Source organism: Sycon ciliatum, chromosome 5 (assembly GCF_964019385.1).
Source record: "Sycon ciliatum chromosome 5, ocSycCili1.1, whole genome shotgun sequence".
In the NCBI taxonomy this organism is placed as follows: domain Eukaryota; kingdom Metazoa; phylum Porifera; class Calcarea; order Leucosolenida; family Sycettidae; genus Sycon; species Sycon ciliatum.
Window position 1 is genome coordinate 34,515,473 of NC_088647.1, and position 27,010 is coordinate 34,542,482.

At 47.4% G+C, this 27,010-nt stretch overlaps 1 protein-coding gene across 2 annotated transcripts in view; it reads left to right on the forward strand.

The window, feature by feature from the left end:
• Positions 1-6,376: 6,376 nt before the first annotated feature.
• Positions 6,377-27,010, forward strand: part of LOC135818455 (cell adhesion molecule Dscam1-like) — a 41,157-nt gene continuing 20,523 nt past the window's right edge. For both annotated transcript variants that reach the window (XM_065331838.1, XM_065331839.1), the window contains exons 1-4: positions 6,377-6,706; positions 8,718-8,814; positions 17,011-17,415; positions 17,810-18,085. In XM_065331838.1, coding sequence (XP_065187910.1) covers positions 6,701-6,706; positions 8,718-8,814; positions 17,011-17,415; positions 17,810-18,085 — 784 coding nt within the window. In that variant the 5' untranslated portion in view covers positions 6,377-6,700. The remainder of the gene's footprint in view (positions 6,707-8,717; positions 8,815-17,010; positions 17,416-17,809; positions 18,086-27,010) is intronic.

The window sequence follows — 27,010 nt, forward strand, 5'->3', positions numbered from 1 at the left end:
CTTTCTATCTGCATTCGCCACCTTTTCATTGGGCAGATCTGCCCGTTTGGTTTGCGAATTAAAATAAACACAACAACAACAACAACAAGTTGCCCCCTCGACAACACGGGTGCTGATGGGTGAGTCACCCTAAAATCAAAATATGCATCCTGCTGTCGAGACCAGAAGCCTCTTGCAGAGATGTCCAACCTGGTTTCGTCTCTTCTATTGGCCGAGGCTCCGGAGAGCGACTCACCCTCCAACGGCAGAAGGGGAGGCTCAATCCGGACATCCGGTGGAGCAGCGCCCATGGCATTAGCCAGAAGATCACGCAGCGCATTGTGCCTCAGGGTGGGATAACCCCCTGTAGGACACGTCACTGCGTGATCCAAAGACAGTACTGCTCCGCACACACATGTGCTCCGCAAGTCGCGGAGGGGCCAGCCATACTGGATCGCCAACGCATCAGCAAAATCCGACTTGTTCAGCACAAAATCACCGGTGTGGGGGTCAGCCGTCATCCAGCTGGATACGGTATTAACCCGCCTCACAAGCTATGTCCACTAACAGTTGCTGGGATGGGCAGAGGAGTTCCTTTCGCTCCTCATTCCTCTGCCGCAGCAATGAGTTAAAGCAAGAATGCTCTGATTGCCTCAGGGACTTGACCCTGATCAGCATCTGCGAAAGATCACCGACAAACGAGCCGGCAGGTGAATCAGGGACGGACCCTTCAGGTGGAGAGCCACTAGAAATTTGACCGTCCATATCCGCCACGGGTCGAGAGGACAACGCTGAGGTAACCCGCACAAAAACCCGCATCTGATTCCCCATTGAAGAAGAGAACGCTCGCTGCCACTAAACTGGGGACGGCCGGTTAGCGCAGGCAAGAAATCGTGATCCAAAATACTATCCAGATCCTGACAAGTCTTGGGGGGGGGGGGGATGTGCCCGGATGGCTGTGCATATGATAGTGCCACTTACTCTTTACTCCGCGAATAAATGAGGAGCCGGCGGCATGCGGTTGCGTTGTTGCTATGCAGGAAAGGGATTGCATTTCGTCGGTCCACTTTTCTACAAGTTTCCTTTTGCTTCGGTCATTAAAATGCTGCTTGCCAACTGCATCCCCCAAGTAGCGAACACCGTCAGTCTTCACTGAGATACCGGTAGAGGCGAACAAAATGCTGTGCACGATCTTCCATCTCCGGTTTCACTAGTAGAATAGTTTTCTTAGAGTTGGGGAAATAGCCATAGTCTGGTCCAAGGGCACTGAGACTCCAGTCTCGCCGTCATCGACTTACCAGCATTGTTGCATGTCAGGATGTTGACTCTGCAAATCACGGATCATTGGGCAAACGGCAAGCGCATACATAGCCATAGCCAATGGGTCTTCGCACGACATGATACTTCCACCATCTGGCAGAAAAAGCTTGATACAGGCGCCATATGTGTTATTAAAGATAATGGATAATGCCAGACATAGCCGATTGATATTGTGCAGTGCAGCCTGGCGATTGACTGCATTTGATGCATCAATTAACAGTTTCGCCTCCGCCTCATCTGAATCGTACTGTTGCTGCACTGCCTGCACGGTAGCCTCACATGCAGCAAGAATGCTGACACACAACTGATGTGAGAAAACTGCACTGGCAACACCATGGGAAATGCAAGCCAATGTTGCTTTCGAAATTATACAATGGTACACTGACACTGTTCATCCTGTGCACAAATGACGCCGAGGACCATCTCCCTCCTGGAATGGACCTCGCAGCATATATTATGCCGATGACACTACGCTCTTCAACTTCATCACCTCAAGAGTGTCCATACCTGGCAGCTCTGCTATCATGCAACTGCGTGTGGATGCACTATCTTGCGTGGAGTGGAAAATCAAGTTTGAGCCCTCCAAGACCCAAGCCATGACAATCGCACATCATCGCCAGCCTTGGCAGCTCCCGGGAACCACTTTCGACGCTACGCCAGTCAGCGAGGCAGACCACCTGAAGCTCCTGGGGGTCACCTTTGACTCCCACCTGACATATGCGCAGCACATCCGCACGATCCGCTCCAGAGCACAGCAACGCCTAGGCTTACTGCGGAAGGCCTGCCTACAATGGGTTTGTCCGACCTGTGCTGGAGTACTGTCCCCTGGTCTGGCTTGGTACGCCACCCTCACACTTGGCCAAGCTAGACCAGATCCAGCGATGAGCCATCCCCTTCATCGCAGTGTCTGCTCTAGGATGGTAGGACAGCCGGGTACACGTGTACCTGGCGCAACCATTTCAACCAGGTCGGAGCCGGGTACACATGTATCTGGCGCTGTCTCACCAGCCTAGTCACATGCTTTGACTGGTTGGTTGGTTTATTTTAATTCGGACAATAAACGGGAACTAGGCCCAATGATATAAAGCTAAAGGCGAATGGCTAAGCCGCATTTAGAAAAGAGAGGACAATAATTAGAAAATTACAAAAGAAGAAGAAGTATCTGACACATACCTGTACAAGCCATGTAGTCAGTCCTTTCAAAGTTCGAAAGTGTAATAAAGTACCAACCGGGTCACAGGTGACCCGGTACTATATTTTCAACCGGGTCCAAGCGCCGCCCAACCGGGTGGATTACCCGGCTCACCCGGCGCTGGAGCAGACACTGCATCGGATCGGGCTCCTGGCTCCCTAGTCTATCTCTGCGGTGGACAGTGGCCTCGCTTGCATACTTGTACAAGCTATTCTGCCTGGATGCGGACAGCCCGCTAAAGAAGATCCTCCCCCTGGTGCCAAACGTCGACCTCAGGAGATAGCCCACCCGCGTGTCTGCTCAGCCTACGCACCCATACCAGCTATCGACTAACCTGCCAGCACGCACCCGAAACAGCTGTCTTCGCGCATTTCCTGCCAGCGCTGTGCAGACATGGAATGCTCTGCCCCAAAGCATACTGCTGAGACCCCCACACCTGGAGGGCCTGCAAGCCTTTAAGTGCCATGTCTACCGTCACCTCCAGCTGCACCACTGGAGCTGGGCGACTGAGAGACTCTAGCAGACCTCTCACACCCACCTCAGCCGTAGTGTACACACTGCGTCTGAGACAGTGTCTTTTTCGCTAGCTTATAATTATACTCTCCCTCGATCTATGTTGCGGCACAGTAGCTCCCTTGTTCATGTAATAGCTGGCCTAGGCTACTGTGACAATTATGACTTTGCTGGCCAAACAGCTGAGGCTGCAGTCACCTCACCAATTGTTCCTATTTTCAATGTTCCTTTTATTCTTACTTTAACAATTTCGCAACCTCTCTCTCCCTCCCTCTCTCTCTCTCTCTCTCTCTCTCTCTCTCTCTCTCTCTCTCTCTCTCTCTCTCTCTCTCTCTCTCTCTCTCTCTCTCTCTCTCTCTCTCTCTCTCTCTCTCTCTCTCTCTCTCTCTCTCTCTCTCTCTCTCTCTCTCTCTCTCTCTCTCTCTCTCTCTCTCTCTCTCTCTCTCTCTCGCTCTGCCTCCCCACCCACTCTTGGTGCGTCCAGGTGGCTATGAAGTCGAGACCCTAGGTCGGCGGAGCTCCCTAACCCTCACCACCACTGCCACGATTCAGGTTGTGCGTGCTTCCCCTAGCTGCATCTCATGTTTGGCAATTAAAATAAAAACCTCACCGATAGCTATAGGCCTTACACCTGGTCGCTTGTCCAGGGGAACCTAACTGGCTGCGACAAAGGCCGATAAATAGGGGTGAAACGAGTATCTATTTTGACCAACCGATCACTCGTTCATAATATTCGATCGAGTATCCGATTACCGGTATTTCGAGTATATTATCAAAATTCAAAAGCACTAGATTTGCGAGTTCTCGACCAATTCGGAAGAAATTATCTGTGAACATAGAACAAAAGTCGTCAACGTCTTGTACAGAGTGTAAAGTAACGATTTTCATCAGTACTTTCATATCTCAGAACGTTACTTGCCGTGGTGATCGCATCGTCCAAGTCTTAAAATGCTAACTCAAAGCCATGCATAACGCATGCATACCAGTGGACCAGCCGTACAACAAAAGTTTTTGAAAAATACAATGCCAATACTAAAAAAAAAAAAAAAAAAAAAAAAACCATCGAGTGCAAAATTTCGAATACTCGCTCGTTTGAAATTTTCGAACGAATACTCGAATATTCGAACTAATCGTTTCACCCCTACCGATAAACTATCACAGCTTATCTTCACGGTGTACAACCTTCTAGCCGTGGTAGCCAATGCAGCACCCTTACATGATGACAGCATACGCTGCCAAGCTCGCACGTCAAGACCCCATGGACTAGCCCTTGGCGGATTATGCCGGCATAATCTTGGGATTTCGTCAAAAAATTATGCTTCGGCATAATATACGGATTCCAACGTGTAAGGTCAGCATAATCTTTGGGTTTAGACAATATTATGCTTAGGGCATGGCCGTGTGTGTATGCGTGGTTTCTCAATCCTCTATGTACAGCGTGAATAAATAATGGAACTGAGCGTAATTCAGCATAATTCAGCATATTTGTTGGCATAATTGTAGCATAATCAAAAGCATAATTTGACGATTGGCTGAGCATAGTCCGCCAATGGCTAGTATGCGTGGTTTCTCAATCCTCTATGTACAGCGTGAATACATAGTGGAACCGAGCATAATTCAGCATATTTGTTGGCAGAATTGTGGCATAATCAAAAGCATAATTTGACGATTGGCCGAGCATAGTCTGCCAATGGCTACCATGGACTTCCCGAACCCCGCATCCTCCCGGCAGCCTTTTTGATGGACTCCGCTGTGATGGACTCAAACACTATTGGATTGGCTTGTTGAGGTTCATCCCCCTGGAGCACATGATCTGGCGGCTCCACAGGGGCAGGATGCTTCTTCTCAAGAACAGTGCGCACTGTCTCTCCACTCACAGAATCGATATCTTTGGGGTTTAGCAGTCCCCCCACCAGACTCCTCAGAAAGTCCTCTGAGAGCCTGACTCATCTTTCCCTGATAAACCAGATTAGCAAAGCGGGTATCAGACATCTGGAGGCCCTGCCGAACAGTACCAGGAGCAGGTAGGTAAGCCTGGAAACACCCAGATTCAATCAGCAGCGTGGCGAGCCGACCACCAGACCAAGACTCCAGACGACGTTGAAGATGAGTGGCATGATCATGGTTTGTGCTATGCTTGCCTTGCCTCTCCAGCAACAGATGACAAGCAACTGCCACCGCTTCCCAGGCAATAGATGCCAGTGGTGATGCAGATGCAAATGACGAAATCAAATCCGCGGGTGTGTTGACGCTGACATGGAAGATACCATGAAGACGTTTCTCCTCCACCCGACCACCTGTTGATATGTCAAGGTCATCCAAGCAAATAATCCGGAGGCCTGTCCCAGATGCCATGTGATTCGGTACTGGACCTTGGGTTGCAGACTTGTGCTGAGGGTAAATTGGATGAAATCGACCGCAGAGAGGCTACTATGGAAGCATCCGCAACCCCCGCAACAACACGGTTGTCACTACCTCCAGTCCGCACAGGACGACTCGCCCCCGAACACTGTGGGGGCGGGAAATCCACGTGCAAGGACTTTCAAGATATTGCCTCAGATGCAGAGGCAGGAACATACACCTCAGTATCTCCTGATGTGCCATCACAGGAAGACTGAGGCCCGGAGCCCGATGCACCCCACAACGCCGCGGCAAGGCACCCAACCAGGGGGAGCATCAGGCGGAGCATCCGACACGGAAACGGCGCCAGCAGCGTCACCACCAACATCAACAACCGTGTTCTGCAGGTCAATATGGCCGAAGTTGGTGCACGTCCCACCCCTGCCAGGAGAACAGTTGGAACAACATCTCCCCGCCTGCGCACAGGAACAAGATTTGCAGGTGGCGGTGGATTTATTGCATGAGCAGCAGGGGCGAGCAGCACTGGAACGGGACGACATGTCTCACGAGCGGCCCAGCAGCGCAGAACGCACGAGGAATGTGCGGGACCCATGCGCCAGTAGTAGAGTCTACGCCGACACACCGGAGCCAGCTTCCCAAGAACCCGAGGCCTGTGTAGGCACGAACGTGCTGTACCCATCCGACCGACCAGTGTCCACTGCAGCTGCCTCCTCAGTCAGTTGTCAATCGTCAGCGCTCCAAATCAAGAAACCGTCCTCCACCATGTATACCTACCAGTGCAGCAGCGCACACCGCTACTCCTCATACGGTTCAGATGGTCGAATACCGGGGCTCTACCAACCGCTGATAAATCGTCCACTACTGACAATAGCCCACAGTCTGTAGGCTGTAGTTCAGTGAAGCATGGTGTGTTCATGTCACTGTCAGCACCTGGTGACCTGGGCTAGCTGTAGTCTAGAGTGTAGGGATAGAATCGTCGGATATCCGGATAGAAGCCATCCCGGCCCCAGGTGCAGTGGTTCAAGTACCCGTACACGGGTCGAGTAATGACTGTGAGTGGACCTCCGCTTCAGGAAACGCAACGCAACATGCATCACGATGTCCACGTCCAGTTGCCGAACTGAAATGCGCTTGTCCAGGCAACGCGCAAGAAATAAATCAGTGCACTTTCTCTGCAATTCCGGCTGTCATGTCCACCTAGCTAAAACTGTATACGCCGTCTATGTAGCAAGCACAACGGGCGCCAGCTGAAGGAGGAGGTTGTCACCAGTGTATTGGCAGTGCCAACATCTGAGCAGTCAGCTCCCGGCCTAGTGGATACGATCGAACGGGAAAATGAGGGTAAGAAAAAACTTATAAACTGCGAACTACGGTACTTGGCGATTTGAAATTCTTTTTTAAAAGTGTTTCAAATTATTTTAAAGTAATTTGAAACACTCCACCACACTACACTGCGCTCTTGGGTCACATACACAGCAACGTATTCGTTCTTGGTGAGATATTGCATGCCCTCCAGACAGCTGTTCTCTTACTGCGAGCTCCTCAGTGGAGGTGCATTGTAGATGAGGAAGTCGATAGAACAATGAAAACATGTATATTCAATCTGCGGACAGAACAGTTTCGTCCGCTGTGGACTCATCAGCGCAGCACAGAGAAAACGAGGCCGAACCTGATAGCAAGGAAAAAAATATTCCAAAGCCAGATTTAAACCAGGCCCGAATGTACCTTGCCAGAGTGCTCAAATCGACAAGTTAGTGAGCTCTGCATAGTGCAAACAGCAAAGGCACTGCCTCACATGAGCGAGGTGAGTGAATAAGTGAATGAATTATTTTTAGGGCAAAAGTGCTGCAGTTGCGCACTTTCCAAGTTTCTACATATAAATGTGGCATAGCTAAAGAAGAAGGAAATGAAACTGTCAAATAACCTTCTGGGACACAAAACACTGTGTCAGTATATGCATTTGGCAGTAACGGCGCGAAAAAAAACCGTCACCATGCCTGTTACGTGGATTCATGGTATGTGTCACAGTCTACCTTGTTCTATGATCATTGTCATGTTAGCCACACACCCTATGGTAGGGATCTCAGTGCGTGCAGTGCGCAGGGTGTTTGCGCATACATTGCGTCATCGAGTTTTGAGTGCAGCTCGCGGACACAGCAGAAAATGGCGACGGCCGATTTTCGACGCTAGCGGACGCGGTGGACATTAGCGGAATCGTCATCTTCATCGTCGTTCGAACATACTTTGTGATTCCCGCCGAAGGACAGCGTGACCAAGGCGATATTGCCCCGGTCGATTTTCCTATAATTTGCCATGCGGCAAGAACCCACTTCAGAGAAGATTCAGTCAAAAATCCACACGTTTTCTCCGGTTAGATTGTCCTAACTTCGATTTTCAGTGCATCAGCCATCGCGAACATCGCCGCCATTATCACTCACAGAGAAGACGTCTCGCTCAGTAGAAGAGGTGTTCACGCTGCGTCCAAGAGTGAAATGTTGTGCTCTTTGACCCTCCATAGTTCCTCTGAGAGAGTGTCTGAGAGATAGGTAGCTTGGAGATGGCCTTAGAACGTGCTTTCCTGGACGCAACATTCAGCCATTTCTACTGTCTTCTTCAACTTGATTTATTTCGAAAAAATGTTCTTTTCCACGGTTTCTGCACTGGACGCGTTTGGGATCGAAAATCTCACCTGCGCAGACTGACTGCACAGTTCACGCGCTGAGATCCCTACCTATGGCCTAATCTGTGATGGAGGGCCTGACTTCAGATGGGGAGGGAAAGGCAGTGAGGGGGAGTAGATAACCATTGTCCCTGCTGTGTCCAATGTTTTGAAACGAGAGGTCTAACAGCGTCTCCGTCAAACAGTGGCAATTGACTAGGTCATAGTATGGGTTGACTTCACTTACAACAAACAGGACATGGAATGATGAAGCAACAAACTAGGTATCAATCAAGTTGAAGTACCTGTAACCGCATTCGTTGAAGTATTGGTGTGTGTGTAATGGCTACTAAGAATAGTCGGATGGGAGCGCATGGAGGAGAAGAGGAAGAAAGATTGTATCAAACTATGTGATATGATTATATTGATTGAAAAGATTCTAATCGGCTCTCGTGGGACTTTCATCAGGGAAAATCGGCTCAGCGACGATGATGAGCTAACGAGAACATTGAAAACGTGTAACGTACGTTGATGCATGTGTATGTGTGTGTGTATGTGTGTGTCTGTGTATGTATGTGTGTGTGTGTCCATGTCTATATGCATGTGTGTCTCCGACTGTCTCGGTGTGGCTGTGTCTGTATACGCGCATGTGTTGGGTGTGTACGTTTGCATATCTATATTTTTCTCATTCAGTACACCAAATTGATCAATGGTCAACATTTTGCCCCACGTATCTTCTCAGTGTTGATCTTGCTGGGAATGATATTGGCAGTGCAGAGTCAGCATGAAAGTAAGTACATGTACATGTATAAAGTTATGTTGGTCGCCGAAGAACTAGTGGGGGGGGGGGGGGGGGGGGTCCTAGCCTAGACCATTCTTATTTTCATGTACTACAGTCTATGCACAGCTGAGTCACCGTGTATACATTGGTGTGTGCTGTGTTTAGTAAAATTCTAGCCTGGTCGTTCTTCAGCACCCTACAGTACTGCACTGTGTTTTACAGAGTATACAAATGTAGGCGCCACTGGAGCATAAGCCCAGGGGCGTAGCACCCGCTACGACTGGTACGACCATGGCCGTACCACTTTTCGAAAAGTGTGGTCCGTCTGGAACGTGCAAACCGTAATAAAAAAAAATCAGGATCCATCGATATGCATATGCGCATCAGACTTTGACCTTTTTTCTAGACTCGAACTCGTAGATCTGTTATGCATCTGCAGTCGTACTGAGTACGTGTACTCGACTCGACTGCACACTGCGCCAGAAGTGTGCAGAAGTTCCCAGAACGAAGGATTTTGTGTCCTTTTTACAAAATGCATGCATGAGGAGTACCGTTAGATATTGGCGTCCGGTTTTGTACAATTCGTTTTCGCAAAGCTTCCCCTTTCCTTTATCTTCGATATTGCTGACCCACCCAAGTTGGGTGGTGTGTTGCTTTGCTGCTTCGAATTGTAGTCAGACCGCATTGTCATGTTATTAACTGGTCTCATCATCGTCCTGTAACAGTCAGCATTCTTTGTTGCCGCGGGACTTAGCTTTTGCACATTTTCGCTGCGCTCACCTTCCCCTCTTTGGTCCTACGTAACCATGAACCTTCCAAGTTGAAAGGCTGTTGGTTTGCGCACTGAAGATGTGTTACAGCTAGGTCTCGGGTTGCTGAATGTCTCAGTAGCCTGTCAGTTTTGTGCCCTATTATCTCACTTTCTGACTGTTTATCATCTTGTTACAGTCGTGGATAGTTGCTGCATGACTCGTTCTCATGTGTTTCTTCTCTTTTTTACATTTTATTACTGGCTCAGTATCCGAGTTTACAATTATTATTTTTATTATTATTTCAAAAAATGTATTATCTACGCATGCATCTACGCAAGAATCACCACCAGCAAATTAGGACATGTGTCAAAGTATTGAACGTTTTCGTTCCCTTCTTCTCAAAATACTACAGGGACTGATGGAAATACGCTAAGAGACTACAACTATGAAGAACAGAAGTTCATACTTTGAAGTAGATACATCACTCCAATTATGTGTAGAAATGACACGAAAAAATAGAAGGGAAGAGTCAAGAAAACAGCATGCAAATCCAATAAGTGACTAAAACGTAGTGACAAGAAAAAGAGAGAAAATATCAAGAGATCATGAGATCTATTTCGCACCTTCACGACGAACAGTGTCAAACAACTGCAAAGACAACACATTCTCCGTCTGAACACAAAGCTCAGGGTCGAACTTACGTATGTACAAAGCTTCCAACACGGCAAGATGTAACAATGAACTTCTTCACTTCATAGTTGTAGTCTCTTAGCGTATTTCCATCAGTCCCTGTAGTATTGTGACAAGAAGGGAACGAAAACGTTCAATACTTTGACACATGTCCTAATTGGCTGGTGGTGACTCTTGCATAGATGGATGCGTAGATAATACATTTTTGTAATATTTTCTGCCTCCGTCCTAGTACCAAAATATTATTATTATTATTATTTTGAACGGATTGGGAGAACTTCAAATACAAAGGATCAGTTGGGGAAGTGAACTGCCTGAAAAGAGAAAAAATCGCAAGACCCACCAGGACTCGAACCTGGGACCCTGCTTGTCATGAGGATTGCTCTAACCACTGAGCTATGGGACCAGGCCGAGTGAAAAACTTGCCAGCGCCTTCTAGGTTCGGCCTGGTCCCATAGCTCAGTGGTTAGAGCAATGTTCATGACAAGCAGGGTCCCAGGTTCGAGTCCTGGTGGGTCTGGCGTTTTTTTCTCTTTTCAGGCAGTTCACTTCCCCAACTGATCCTTTGTATTTGAAGTTCTCCCAATCCGTTCAACACTTATTATTATTATTTTCAGTATACCCAACTTGTTGCTTTCTCTCCCCTCTCCTCTCACCCAAGCCATTCTGCATAAGCGAAGCTGTGGACGCAGCATACTGCTGCTACACTTCAACGCGGGAATGCGTATAATAATAATAATACCCAACTCGCAACACACTAACAGCCCTTGGCTGTTACATGCAACCCAGGCACTACACAAGACCAAGACAAACTTGTCAGATAGGGAAAAACTCAAGACTTGTATATCACTCGTTCAGAGCAAGACAAGACAACAAAACAACGGGCATGCGCATATGCATGCAGGCAACGTAAGTAATAAGATAACAACTTATGACGCGTTTGTACAATGCTTGCTCAGATATCACATCCCTCCACCATCAGATGGAAACGACCAGAATAACAGAAATACATAGACTGTGTCGTGGCAGCAAATAATCTGATAAGGCGAACTACAGATCAAGGCGGACAGGAGCCTTTACAGAACGAGAAGAACTGCGCATAGACACGACAGGACTAGAACCACTAGACTGGTTAGAAGTAGATTCAGGAACAGATAAATCAGCATTCTCACGGATCTCATCATGTACAATTGAGCCAGGCAGTGACAAAGACTCATTCGGCGGAACACTAGGTAGAGCAGTTGAAGACGGTAGAGCTGTGGTAGAAGGTAAAGCTCTGGAATATGGAAGCTGTGGTGCTGACGTAGCAGTTGAAGCATCTTGCACTGACTCAGCAGGAAGGCGTTTCTTCAGGTGGTCAGAGTGACGCTTCCAGACTCTTTTATCAACAAGACGAACCGTGAATGTTAGAGGGCCAAGCTGTTCTTCCACGATGCCAGCTATCCACTTCGGCGAGGAGTTGAAATTCATTGCCCAGACGGTATCACCACAATAGAACTGGTATGCATTTGCACCACCACGATCATGGGCAGTGCACTGTTTGTCCAAGACTTTCTTGCCGCTGTCCGGGAACACGAGATCCAGACGTGAGCGGGGACGATGTTCCTTCCAAAGTAGCTCAAACGGAGAACGACCCGTTGTTGACTGCGGCGTCATTCTGTATTGGAACAGGAACCTAGCAAGGCGGGTTTCCAAATCAGGGCCAGACATCTTGGCCAAGCCAGACTTCACCGTCTGTACTGCGCGCTCGGCTAAGCCATTACTAGATGGATGATATGGTGAAACGAGAGTATGACGTATTCCATTAGATGAGCAAAACTCACGAAATTCAGTACTTGCAAAAGCAGGGCCATTGTCAGAAACAATATTATAAGGTAAGCCAAGCAGAGCAAAGGTCTGCTCCAGCTTGCGAATTGCGACAGCAGCAGATGAGCCAGAGCAAACATGTGCTTCAATGAATTTATTATGACTATCGACAATAATGAAGAGCATCTCATCAGCGATGGGTCCAGCAAAGTCGACATGGACACGTAACCAAGGCTTACCAGGCCATTCCCATGGGAGGACTTGCTGGCGATGCGGCGACTTGGTGACGGTCTGGCACTGCGTGCAACCACGGACGGTCTGTTCGATTTCTGCATCGAGAGACGGCCACCAGACATAGCTGCGTGCCAGGGCTTTCATTCTAGCGATACCGGGATGACCGGCGTGCAACTCGTCCAGCAATGGTGCACGACCCGGTGAAGGAATAACTACCCTGGAACCAATTAGGATGCAGTTATTCAAGACAGACAGCTCACTACGACGACGGGAATATGGCTCTAATCCCTCTGGAATGTCTTGGGGCCAGCCCTCAGACACAAACTTGTGTACTAATGCCAGGGACGGATCTTTGCTCGTCCAGCGAGCAACCGATGCAGACGTAACCGGTGTAGTGTTCAAGACGGATAGCGATAGTACAGCCTCGGCTGGCTGCGGCGGTTCCGGTACCAGCGCCGGATTGGGGAGGCGACTCAATCCATCAGCGCAACCGTTCTGTTTCCCAGGCTGGTACTCCAGAACAAATTCATAATTGGCTAGTTTGAGTGCCCATCGCTGAATACGACCACTAGACTGAACAGGAATGGGTCTATCAGGATCAAACAATCCCAGCAGTGGCTTATGATCTGTTTGTAGTGTAAAGTTGCGACCGAAGATGTACTTGTGGAACTTGGAGACGCCAAATACCATTGCCAAAGCCTCACGGTCAAGCTGCGAGTAATTCTTCTCACAAGACGACAGCGTTCTAGATGCAAAGGCTACTGGCCGATCAGACCCATCTGGCAGAACATGCGACAGAACTGCGCCAACACCATACGGGGAAGCGTCACAGGACACGACAATAGGTAAACTAGGATCATAATGAATACGTATCGGCTCAGAAAGCAGCAGAGACTTGCCTGTATCAAACGCTTTCTGGTGACTATCAGACCAACACCACGACTTTGATGATAACAATTCATACAATGGAGCTAACACTGAGCTTAGATTCTCGTTGAACTTGTGGTAATAGTTTATGAGTCCCAGAAAGCTTCTCAGTTCAGGGACATTCTTGGGCTGTGGGGCCTTCACAAGGTCATCCACTTTCTCAGCCGACGGCCTAATGCCGACTGAATCAATAACATGGCCCAGGAACTCAATAGACTGCTGAGCCACGAGACACTTCTCACGATTCAACCTGAGACCTGCGGACGCTAGACGATCCAGGACCAGCCTCAGATTTTCATCATGCTCCGCACGAGTCTTTCCAGAAACAACAATGTCGTCGAGATACACTACGACAAAGGACAGACCTGCTAACAATTGTTCCATCGTGCGCTGAAATATTGCCGGGGCCGCCGACACGCCAAAGGGTAGGCGGTTGTAGACGAACAATCCTTTGGAGGTGTTGATTGTCGTCAGCAGCTTAGACTCGTCGTCGAGCAACAGTTGTTGATAAGCATGTTTCAGGTCAAGCTTGGAGAAGAATGCGCCTTGCGATAACTTCTGATACAAGTCGTCGATGTTGGGCAAGGGGTACTTGTCTACTCTTGCCGACTGGTTGATAGTGCATTTATAATCGCCACAGATTCGTATGCTACCGTTCCGCTTGAGAACGGGTACGATTGGAGCTGCCCACTCCGAATACTGGACAGGACTAATGATGCCAGCTTCCTCCAGTCGACTCAGCTCTTTTTCCACTGCTGCTTGTAACGCATAAGGAACAGAGCGTGCCTTCAGGGACCGGGGTCTGGCGCTGTCTGCCACGGACAATTTGACTTTTCCATGTTGCCAGGTGCCCATGCTACGTTGGAAGAGCTGCGGGAACTCTGACAATATCGAGTGCTCGCGTGACACGTTGAACACGAAGTTCCAATTCAACCTCAGCAGTTGCAACGCGTCTCGACCCAGGAGATTTGGTCCGTTTCCTTGGACAACGACGATCGACAATTCTGCTGATTTACGAGAAGCATGGGTCGCAGAAGCACTAAAGCGACCGACGACATTCAGAATTCCGCCGGAGTAAGTACGCAGCTTCGGCAGATCACTGGTGTCGAGCGACAAATTGACCTTGGATGCCAGCCGATGAAATTCGTTTTCAGACATCACCGTCACGGCTGCACCCGTGTCGATTTCAAACACGACTGGCTGTTTACATAACTGGAGGGTACAACAGTATGGGTCCACGCGGTCCTTGTCACTCTGCGTGCGGTACAACGAATAGTACTCGTCCAGGCCGCTGCTGTACGGACTTGCAGTTGTAGGACCGGATGCAACACTCGCACCAGTACCAGCACTTGCACTATGACTTGGAGCAAGAGCAGGGTCGACTGGCGACGTTCCATGTACTTCTTGAGACTGGCCAACCATGTGTACACTGCCACCAGTGCTGGACTGCTGTGAACGGCAAACTTTGACGAAGTGGTTTGGCTTCCTACACTTCCGGCACGACTTGCCCCAAGCTGGGCATGACTCGCGCTTCTCGTAACACTGGTCTCCACATCCACCGCATTTACGTGACTGGCCACGCGATGACTGCACAAATCCACCCCGTCCAGCTTGCCTGTGACTCTGGTCTGGTGGTGCACGGCATTGACAAGCATACTACTACTCTCGGTATAACCGGTACCAGACGAAGTAGAAGTGGTTGAGGACATTCCTTCCGACTGGGACTGGGCGTCCTCCCAAATTCTGCACATTTCCAATGCTCGTGGCAGAGTCAGGGCTGGTTCTGACAGGAGCTTCTTCTTCAGCTCACTGCTGTCGACTGTGGCTACGATCTGGTCACGTATAGCTTCCGCAGTTTGTCCTTCATTCTCGAAAGAACAAAGCCGAGCTTGCTGCCGAAGCTTGGTGCAGTACTGCACTGTGGACTCTCCCTGCCGGCGAGTGAGTTGACGGAAGACGTGCCTCTCATACGTAGGGTTTGCAGGAACACCGAAATGAGCTTGCAAGGTACGCTTGCACTTGAGGAACTCATTGTCATTCTGTGTTCTCTGATCTGGTGGAAGGCTGTCATCTGGGTCGGATAGGTCCTCGAATAAATCCTGAACTTCTAGACCCGCGAAGTGCAAGAGCAGTGCTTTTGAACGCTTCTTGTTCGTAATGTCCTTTCCCGTCAGATAATAGTCAAAGGCTCGAACCCATTTTGTCCACCTCAGAGCCGTTGGCATCAACCTGCATAAAGCAGGTATATAGCCTTCGCTTAAGCTGCCATAAAAAAAGAAAGCTCATCCTAAGCGAGAGGGCTAGAGGAAAAGATAACGATAACGAGATACAGAATACAAAGAAATCCAATGAGTTAGACATACAATTCAAAACAAGAAAGAAAGGAAAGAAAAACAGAGCCGAATCTACCGATTGATCAATCAATCGACAAAGGGGACTAATCCGTTAATGTTGCAAAGTAGAAGCTGATTGTAGTTGCAGATCTCCAGGCCAGGGCCAGCATATTGCCGATTCTGGATAGATCTCTGCAGCATTTGATGTGGTAATTACCATAATTGTTGATAAAATTGTGAGAGTATCTAGTGTGAGAGTATCTAGTGTAATTCTTTCCGTTATTATTGTTAAGAGTATCTAGTGTAGAAGAGAAAAGGACATATAGATACGAGTTAAGAGTAACTCTCCATCACTGTAACATGATACTATATACAGTCAGAACGTGCAATAACTAGGCACAAAACTGACAGGGTACTGAAACATTCGACGTCCTGACACCTAGCTTCAACACATCACCGTAGCGCTAACCGACAGTCTTCCAACTTGGAAGGTTCAAGGTTATGGAAAGACCAAAGAGGGGAAGGCAACGTCAGTTTTGTGCCTAGTTACATTTATTTATGGCTCAACATCCGAGTTTCAAGTATCTAGTGTAATTGTATAACTTCAGCCACTGCACACTGCACACAGCACACATTAGTTCCTTCCACTTTCGACGATCCTGGGCGAGCTGCCTCAGTGCAACTAGATCCTCGTGTGATGTGAGGGAATTTGTGGATCTGGAATTTGTCCATAAAAAAATAACAAAATTGAAGCTGACATAATACCAGGATGGACTAATAAAAATAAAATATGTGAAGAAGAATTCATACACCTTCTGTTTTTCTTCGTTGGTCATCAGTGAACTTACATCGAATAGTGAACATGGGAAAACAAACGGGAATATATGCTCAAACTATGAGTTAGGTGAAGGTTACAAAGTGACTGCAGTAAACACAAGGGTAGAAGGGTGATGGTTTTGTCGTGAGATCCGTGTGGACTGATGAAAATAATACTGAGCGAGGGCATGGGAATCTAAATCTATCAATCTACATCCTCTTGTATTCTTTTTCTTACAATGAGTGCCATTTTGTATGATGGTAGTCCAGGCCATACATATAGTGCTTTTCTGTCTTTGTTCACTATTCTTGAATACAAAAATTAAATTGCGAGAAAGGGCCGATGGCCAGCGGAGGCAATCATGGGCTTCGTCTGATTCATAGCTTGTTGGAACTCTTCCAAAGTTGCTCTGACGCCATGCAGTCATGTGCAAAGTCACACAACATGATAGTTATTTGGGGGCCCAGGAAAACTGGAGACTCGTTGCTAGGCAACAGTAATAGCAGTTGCCGAGTATCATGCAATACAGCCCGTACGTTAGCATTCGGTGCCACTTTACGGCAACGTGACAGTTTATACTTCCACATAGTTTCTATGAAAGTCATCATTGTTTTGTTGTTGACATTGTGTGCGCTTGTTGTTGCAGACTGTAAAAATGGATATGTTGGGTTAAGAAGTGAATCGATTTTGCATATTGACTATCAAGGACCAAGAGATTTTTACATTTTGCCTGACATGTCATCGGCAAGTCTTCCTTCTTTGACGTGTTTGATCGTATGTGGCACAATTCGTTCAATTGGGCCCATTGACCCACCCCCGTCGACAGCTTTCTGGTACTTCAACAACGCACCTGTTCAAGACAATCCATTGTTCAGGATTGAGCGCCATTATCGAGACAATCGGCAGTTAACAATAGACAAGGATATAATATTCACCAGAAAGCTGCACTGGCCAACAACTATCACTCAGTCAATGATAGGAGCGTATGAATGCAGCTTTCGGAAGGGAGGAATACTGTATCAGACGAACACTCTAACTTTACACGTTGCCGGTGAGTAATGCATGTGTTACTGGTCAGGTAAAGAGGATCATTTCTGTATGAAAAATAACTGGCAATACTGCTTTTTTATTACTGCTTCAGGAAAAATATGAGTACATATTTGCGAAGGTCCTTCGTTCGAGTCTTCGTGTTACATCTTTAATTAAAGGCAGTGTTTTGGTTTAAAACGCCCCTATTTCTTCGTAATTTTAAAACTTCAACAGCTCTTCCCTGTACTTCTTTTCGCTCAAGCACACCTTGTCAGTTTCTTTTAGCTATTTCAGATGTGCCATTCCCGCTTCTACCACCCCACCCATCCCTAAACTTACCCCATTGATCTTGTTATGCGAGGGCAGTTTGTAGTGGTGAAGGTTCCTTGCTTCCTCCCTGTTTGCATTTGTTATAGAAAAACCGTACATTGCCTTCATCAGTGGATCCATGACTATCGTGTCCACATCATGGCAGGTCGGATCAATTGCCTTGGTGTGCAAAGCAAACGGCACGGGACCATTGAATATGACGTGGACTAAGAATGGAAGAATACTACCAGCATATAGTGGTGCAAATGGTTGGACACGTAAGCTTGGTGATTACCTAAGTGTGGACGACTCAGGGATATATACTTGTACAGTATCAACACCCTTTGGAACTGCTTCAAAACAACTGACCATCCTAGTACAAGGTACAGTTTGAGAATAATAATGTTTTTTTCATGTACTCCAGTAGCTAGGCCAAAGGCGTTACTTAGGTAACGTCTGGCGCGAGCCAGGGTCCACACAGCTTTAATTAGGTATTTGTTTGTGGCTGACGACGGCATGCCTGGCGCTATCTCGTACCGAACCATCAAAGATAGCCGACCACCTTATTTCAACTGCAAGATCATAACGAGAAACAACTTGGAAGAATGTGTATGATGCGAAGGGTATAACGCGAAGTGTATCGGGGAATGCATGCAGGGCGATAGTGCGGGTTTGAGTCCCATATTAGGCCAAGCCAAAGAATACACTTCATGACCACCCTTTTTCTTCCGGAAAAGATGGGGAGGGGGCGGATCTTTCTTTTATCATTGTAAAAGACAGCTGGCCAACATATTCAAATAGGGGTTTCAACTGCAAGATCATAACCGACATAACGGGAAGCAAATTGGAAGCATGCATATGTATGCGAAGTGTATCAGGGAATGCATGCAGAGCAATAGTGCGGTTCGGATCCCATGTTAGGCCAAGCCCGGAAATACAATGTCATGTACTTTATGATTATACTGTGTGTTCAGAAAGAAACGGGGAGGGTGGGGTATTTATAGTTTTATCATTATATTGAACACACGGCGAGGAGACAATAATTTGATAACCGCAATCAATAAAATTAGCTGAACCGACATTTTTTGTATTTTATTCGTGCAATGTAAAATCGGTGGAGACGATGTGCAATAAAACGATGAAAATATGAAGAAATGGTGTAGAGAAAAAATATGGATTCAAACAAGTTTTCGTACAACACTCATCACGAATCGTCGTTGTACTAAAGGACACTGAAACAAAAATTGAACTATCATAGAAAATCTAAGTTAGAGAAATAACACTAAGAGCAAAAGCAGTGAAATTTACAAGTGTGAATTTTAACAATCAAAGTGAGAAATGAACAAACCAGAGAAAGAAAGAAGGAAGGACAACGTGATAACACATAGCAGTAGTACATTTCACCTAGAACATTAACGGCCAAGCTTGGCTAGTCGGTATGTTGGTAGGACTGTTCAGCACCTGAACGCACGCATCAAACAACACACACCACGTCACATAGTTGGGAGGTTTAGTTCCCACGTAACGGAAACGCGTACGTGGGTGATCCACGTAAAGTGGATGAAGGGCATTCACGTTGCAATGTTGTGTTAAGTCACACGGAACAAACAAAAGCATGAAGCGAAAGGTCCAAAACCTGGTCAAAGAAGAAGCTACCCGGGCCTTAGAAACTCATCGAATATTTCGATTTCGTGCTTTTGAAACTTCTTCAGCTGAGCACCCTCACAGCTCGCAAAATGCGCTCCATTCTGATTTTCACCCACGTTCTGGCGGAACGTGGGTGAGCCTCCATATACGGTATGTCGTGAACCAGAAAACGTCTGTACGTGGGTCACTGAGTATCACGTGGTACACACACGTAAAGTACCCACGGATTACGTGGGACTAAACCTCCCTACTTTCACCTTGCGCACAACAACAAAGACCGAAGCGAGGGTGACCTAGAAAACAACCATTAACCACACAGCCGTTACCTACACAATCCGCGGATCCTGGCTCACAGACTGTGCTTGCTCCGCCGTCGCTGGTGGTGTGGTGGAGGAGAATGGGCGTGGTGGCTCATCGGGTCGGCTTGTGTCGCCGCCTTTGCTCCGGCCGTCGGTGGTTCCTTCGTCAGTGCCCTCGGCGGCTTTGGCTGAGGTACTGCCACTTGCGGTCCCGGTCCCACAGCCTCCTCCTGATCCTCCGTCATCGGTTCTTGCGGCGGTGGAGCTTGCCAGTGGCAGACAACGAGCAACACTGATAGTGGCATTAACACTACAAATACCGACTCAAAAAGACCCACCTTGTATATCAGTAGCTCCCACACCAACACTAACAACGCAATCTACAGCAACCACACATAATCCACCATCCAAGCCCATAATTGAAAGACCAAGACGATCAACAGCCAACTGCAACAGAAGCGACGCACTCAACGGACAAGGGCGAAAGGAGGGACGTGACAGCAGGGTGACGGCCGAGTTGAGTTCAATGGACCCGGTCAGGCGGGATGGACGAGACAGAGAGAGTGCAGAGGAAGCGGAGGATGGAACGGACTGCAAAGGGAGCAGTGAGTCGGAGAGTAGTGATGGGAGTGATGATGAGAGTGCCGGTGAGAGTGTTAGTGTTGTGCGTAGGTTTCGTGGTAGCAAGTCTTCAGTGTACAATCATCTGCTAGCTAGTCCTGATTGTTGCAATTCGTATTCCGACTCTTCGTTCACTGTATTGTGCTGTGGTCGTCATGGTTATGGACTACAGTTAAAAGTGTTGGAAGCTATCTATCAGCGTCTGTATAAGCCTAATTTGTGTGTACAGAAAGATAGTATAATTGGGTTGAAATTGTTCAAGTAACGTGTCGTGTTTGGTGTGGCCAAGCTTGGCCGTTAATGTTCTAGGTGAAATGTACTACTGTTATGTGTTATCACGTTGTCTTTTCTTCTTTCTTTCTCTGGTTTGTTCATTTCTCGCTTTGATTGTAAAAATTCACACTTCTAAATTTCACTGCTTTCGTTCTTAGTGTTATTACTCTAACTTAGATTTTCTATAATAGTTCAATTTTTGTTTCAGTGTCCTTTAGTACAGCGACGATTCCTGATGAGTGTTGTTCGAAGACTTGTTTGAATCCATATTTTTTCTCTACACCATTTCTTCATATTTTCATCGTTTTATTGCACATCGTCTCCACCGTTTTTACATTGCATGAATAAAGTACACAAATGTCGGTTCAGCTAATTTTATTGATTGTGGTTATCAAATCATTATATTGCAAAAACCTTTCCAGCAGTTCGAATAACATTCATGTTGACCTAGGCAAGGAAGCATAGCGAGGTCCCTGAACTTACAAGCTCTCTTTCTTTTTTTTTGTGGGGGAGAAAGCAACATGTCAATTAACCTCAGTCTCAGTGGTACCTTGTGGCCAATTTTGATGATAACAATAGTTTCCTTTGGGTGAAATCGGCCGGTATTCTTGGGGTTTTAGAAAACCTTCCGCCATAGGGAGCTCCCTAGCAGCCTTCATTTGCTATGAGAGGGCTTCAAAAGCCAAGGAGCCATCGCTATGCTTTGTTTTTACCTAGGTCGTCATGCATGTTGTAAGAATAAATAGAAATGTAACATGGAAAAATGTGGGCACAAGTTATGCAATCGAGTCTACAAACTAAGCCAGATTTTGAACAGTGAGACGTGCACAATCTAGCACAAAACTGACAGGGAGTACTGAGACATTCCACGGCATGAAAATCAGCTTGAGCATTGCGCGATAGCGCAAACTAACGGCCTTCCAACTTGGAAGTTTCACGGATATTAGTGCTAATTCCAAAGAGGGGAAGGTAACCGCCATTGAGCCAAGCACATTCCAAGGCTTCATGAAATGCTGGTCTGGTATGATGACTGGGCGGCATGACCAGACAGAACGATCTAACCACAATTCCACAATGCAAAGTAACAACCACCCAACTTGGGAGACTCAATATTATCAGAGATGAAAATATGAAGGGGGGGGGGGGAGCTTCGAGAGGACGAATTGCAACAAACTGAACACCAGAATTCTACAGTACTTAGCACTTAGTTATTATTATTGTTATTATTATTATTTCACCGTCCAATGGCAGAAGCCAATGCAAAGGAGGGGGCGTTAGCCAGCCATGGCAAGAGAAGAAAAAAATTAAGGGAAGAAGATGATAATACGAAGAGAATTGGTGAGCACACATGCTCATTCCCTGGGCACTGCAAATTCACAACTCATTTCATTTCACATAATCATTTTCAACGTTTCGGCAAATTGCCATCATCAGGATACAATATGAAGTGGAAGTCTGCCAAGGAGCAGTTATATACACTAGTTTGGTGTTCTTAGGTGTTGATAATATTTCTATGACTACATATGTTACCTCAGTGCTAGAAATATGACATCTCTAAAACTAGTGAAAGATCACAAGTTTTCACTGACTCATATGCTGGGTGTTGGTAATAAGTTAGCACAGCGCAGATGTCACCAGATAACTTGAGAAATGTCTGAACAGGTTTCTCGCAAGCAATTCACGAATGTGACCATGTCAGTGGTTTCCAGTAAATACTGTCACCTAGATAGACAGTGTGGTGTGATTGTTTTAGAGTAATGACCATCCAGCACTGGTGTTGATCTCTGGGCCTTCGTTTCTGATCTCCACTGCCTCTCGCAATTTGCGGCTTGCCCTGTCACTGGCTCTTGCAACCACAGACACTGCCGAGAAGATGCTGTCCCCGACACCTAGGTTGATCCCTGCATGCTTAGCTCGCATGTGGTCACCCCATGGCTTATCTACAGTGCGCCTACGAGCTTCACCGTTGTGTTCCTCCAGTCTTGTCTCAAGTGTGCGACCCGTCTCTCCGATGTATTTTTCCCTGCACAACTTGCATTGCAGCCGGTATATCACATTCTTCTTCAAACATATTTTCACTCCACCCGACTTACAAGTCAGACACGGCCCCAATGGGCGTCCTCTTCTCTTTGTCTTTCTGATGTTGGGCTCCTTAATGCAGCTGGGCGGACTTTGTGCTGAGTGACAGAGCTGACGTTTGAGGCTACCCGCATGCTCGTAAACCACCCGGACTGGTAACTTGTGCTTCCGGATAGCTTTGCTGACGATGTGATGCACCCTGTCCGACTTATACGGCAGCTTAAGAAACGCACAACACGGATTACCTCGGCGGCGACGCTTGGGTTTCCTTGCTGCTTCTCGGGCATTGATGATGAGGCTCTCTGGATAGTGGTTGAGTTGAAGTTGGTCTTGAATTTTCTGTTCACTTTCTTTACACATGGTGTCATTGGAAGACAGACGTTGTGCTCTTAAGAATTGAGACTTGGCAACGGCAAGTTTGATGTGATGAGGTACAGCAGATGCGTAGTCTATCAGCAATCCACTATTGCATGGCTTTTGGAAGAGCTTGTACGTCATCTGGCCCGACTGTTGTATGGCAATCGTCACGTCCATGTAATCAATCCAGCCTTTGCTACTGCTGAGCTCGTAGGTGAACTTGAGTCGGTCGTGTCCTGCATTGAAGTGCTGCATTAGCTCCAAGAGGCGTTCCTCACCGTGGGTCCAGAGAATGATCACATCATCAATGTACCGTTTGTACAGCACAGGCAGAACCGATGAATCGGCAAGAAGGCGCGTTTCCAGAGAGTGCATGAACAATATTGCGAATGGTGGTGCTAGATTATTGCCCATTGCAACTCCCTCTAGCTGGTGGTAAATTTGTCGCCCGAATCTGAAGAAATTGTTACTGAGAACAAATTGAAGCAAGTCCTTGACTTCGCACACGTCAAGGCCGAACATGTTGATTCTTTTGAAATTCTGTTCCAATATTTCTCCCACTGCGTTGACTCCCTCTTCAATTGGAATGCTCGGGTACAGGCCCACGACATCCAAAGTGGCAAGAATTGTCCCCTCTGGAGCTTTGAGATCTGGGAATAAAGCGCAGATGTCATCAAGGGCTTCATTCGTATTAGTGAGGTGTGCTGGGACGAAGTCAAGCAACTGGTGTAGAATGCGTTCTAGTACAATTGATATGCCCGTGACAGGACTATCACATGCTGACACGACGGGTCGTAGGGGTAGGTTCTGTTTATGATCCTTTGGGAGACCATAGAACTCGGGGAATCTTGTATCATTGGGGAGAATCGACTTCAGCAGCTTTGAATCCATGTTCTTGCATTTGTCCCCAAGGACAGCTTTCACCCGTGTCTCGAACTCAGTTATTGTTAGGTCAACCTTTTCGTACATAGCGCTATCTGATAGCAATGTGTCTGCCTTCTCCAGATAGAGCGTTTGTTTCATTGCGACTAACTTTTTACTTTTGTCTGACGGTTTGATGACTGTGCTTGTGTCCTTGCGGAGTCTGGCCAGCTCCTCTCGTTCCTCCTTGGTCATATTAGACGTCGATGGCCTGTATTTGGTGTAAGCAGCGAGAACGTTGTCCTTGAAATTCGCAAGCTTCCTTTCTTCATCGTCACACATTTTCGGCGGTTGTTTAAACCCACGCTGCTTGAGCTTCCAGAGTTTTCTGTCGCCCACCGTGTCAGAAACAGTCTCGTTGTCTGGAACCTCCACCTCTTGAGGCTGGGCTTGCTGCCAGCGCAACGTGTAGGCCATCCGCTCGACAGACGTAATCACCTCCGAACGCTCGCGATCCGAAAACTTGCCTGTCGAAGGAACAAAGCTCGGCCCAAGCTCCAGAATCCGCCTGGTGCTGTCCGGCACACAATCATCCACAACCAATGCCCGCTGGACACTGGATCCATCACATGTCGCCGCACTACTGGTCCGCGCTCCAAGCTGGGCTTGTGATGCGGCTTGCGTAATTTCATGCTCTTGCTGGCCAGCTTCTGCACGAAGCTTGCCAAGCTTCCGGGCTAGCCTTGCATTCGTATCGATGCGCTCCTCTGTGGCTACGCAGCGCTTCACGGTACGGATCCTTATGAAGTCCTCCCGAGAGAATGACCAGAGCTTGTCCCGAAAGTGCGTGCTCTGTCTCAAGCGAAAGTCCTTCTCTGCACACTTGTCTTCTATGGCGTCGCTCAGAAGACGAAGGCAGTACTGTCGTCTTCTTATTTGGCGGACTTGCTTGTGCCTGGAAGACCTTGGCTGTCGGGTGCACTGGGTTATAAATCGCGGAATCAAGTTTTCCCTCCGGCATTGTAGCAAAAATGACAACTGACACTCGCTCCTTTGCAACTTCCACGCCCATTGCACATAGCGCCACGGTGCCTCGCTCCGGGAAGAGGAGAACCACGAACGAAGTAGATAATAGGAAGAAAATAATGCATCAGTGGGGTGAAATGTATCACTATGTTGACCATGGTGGAGAGCGGCGAGTTAAGCTAGCAAAAGAGGCGAGCGAGCCTACAACGTGGCATGACATTTAACATGGTCTATGAACTGTCTAATATTGGATATTGTCTTCATTTCCACGGGCAGCTTGAGCCAATACGAGTATGCAGAGAAGATAAGAGATTTGGTAAACATAGTTGACAAAGCTCTGGGAAGTACTATGCCATTGCGAGTGTCCCGTGCGAAAGTAAACCAATTATATTTGGTGAGATGTTCAGGGACAATGTTCAGTTTAATACAAAAGACCAGAACGCATGACTGTCTCTGCGACAGAATAGAGATGGGGCTGGTGGAGGCCAAACTATATAGATCAGTAGAGGGGAAAAGAGTTTATGATGTATTTCTAGTGTCTGTACAGCAGATTTACTAAGCAGGGAATGCCAAGCAGTGGCGCCGTACAGAAAGATAGGAAGGAGGTAGCATTTATAAAAGAGACGAATACATTCGGGGGACAAGTGGGAGCAGTGAGACATCAGGCAACCTACAGATTTGCTAACTTTGTTGCATACAAAATCTACGTGAGAATTCCAGGACAATTGCGAGTCAAATACAACACCCAAATGCCTGTGCGTATCTACAATATTAATATTAATAGCCGAATCAAATCCGGGAAGGGTAAATGTGGGAGAGTGGTCTAGTTGAGGGAGAAAGACTATTTCGGTTTTCAAGATATTGGGTTTCAGACGCCATGACAACATCCATTTGTGAACAACATTGATTCCATTCTGAAGCTTTGTACACAGGTTTGCAATGTCAGCGTCAAACTGAATGAGGGCTGTGTCATCAGCAAATAGTCACAAACCATCTATACAGTCAGGTAGATCGTTTATATACAACACGAATAGTAGAGGCGCCAGTATAGATCCCTGGGGGACTCCCGACTTCACAGGCAGTGGGTCTGAGAGTACCCCTTAGACTGACACTGATTGCGTTCTATGTGTTAGGTAGTCCGTAATCCACGCCAGAGACGCTCCGGAAACATTGTACATCGCAGATAGTTAAACTAGGAGTCCACGGAACCATACCGTGTCAAACGCCTTTGCTAGGTCGAAAAAACAGATACCAACATGTTTGTTGGTGGTCATGACGAAGGGCCACAATGTCCTGCACAAGGCGTGTCAGCTGCATGGTGGTTGAGTCTCCTCGTCGAAAACCAGATTGGACTGGGGCAAGGGCCGGCGACACATGAGCATAAAGCTTATCAAAGAATAATCGCTCACATAGTTTCGATACACAGGACAACAAGGAGATAGGACGGTAATTGCTGGCTTGTGACTTGGAGCCTTTGCTCTTGTAAACCGGAACAACCTTGGCGAGTTTCCATGCTGCTGGAAATTTACCCGTCAAAAAGGACACATTAAAAATACGGCAGAGGGTGTACGATATCGACGGGGCAAGTTTCTTCAGGACATCATTCGTAATGGAGTCTAAGCCAGGACTGCGGCGAGACTTTAGTCGGGCGATAGCCTTTCTAACATCCGCAGTTGTGGTGATGACCTGAACAAATGTTTCATGAAGTTGGCTGTGGGCACGAAGAGCTGGAAGGGATAACGACGGATCATCCGGCACAGCAACGGAGGCGAACTGCTGGTTGAGGACTGTAGCCTTGTCGGAACTGCCAGAAACTGGATGACCGCCTTCATCAATGATGTGAGGAAGGCCACGATCCTGCTGACGATTCCGCTGAGAACGAACAAACTGGAACATGTTAAGGTTACCTGACGCCATGCTGGCCTGTATAGATGCCAAATAGTCACGGTGAAGAGATCGAGATAAGTTTCGTACTCTGTTACGCTGAAGTTTGAAGGCAGACTGGTTAGCTGGGGTTGGGAACTTCCCATATCGGCTGTAGAGTTCGTACTTCAACTTAATGGCAAGTACTAAATCTCGATTAACCCATGGAGGATATTTCCTAGATACAGCTCGCTGGGTGGAGGAAGAGATTTTCCGATAAGG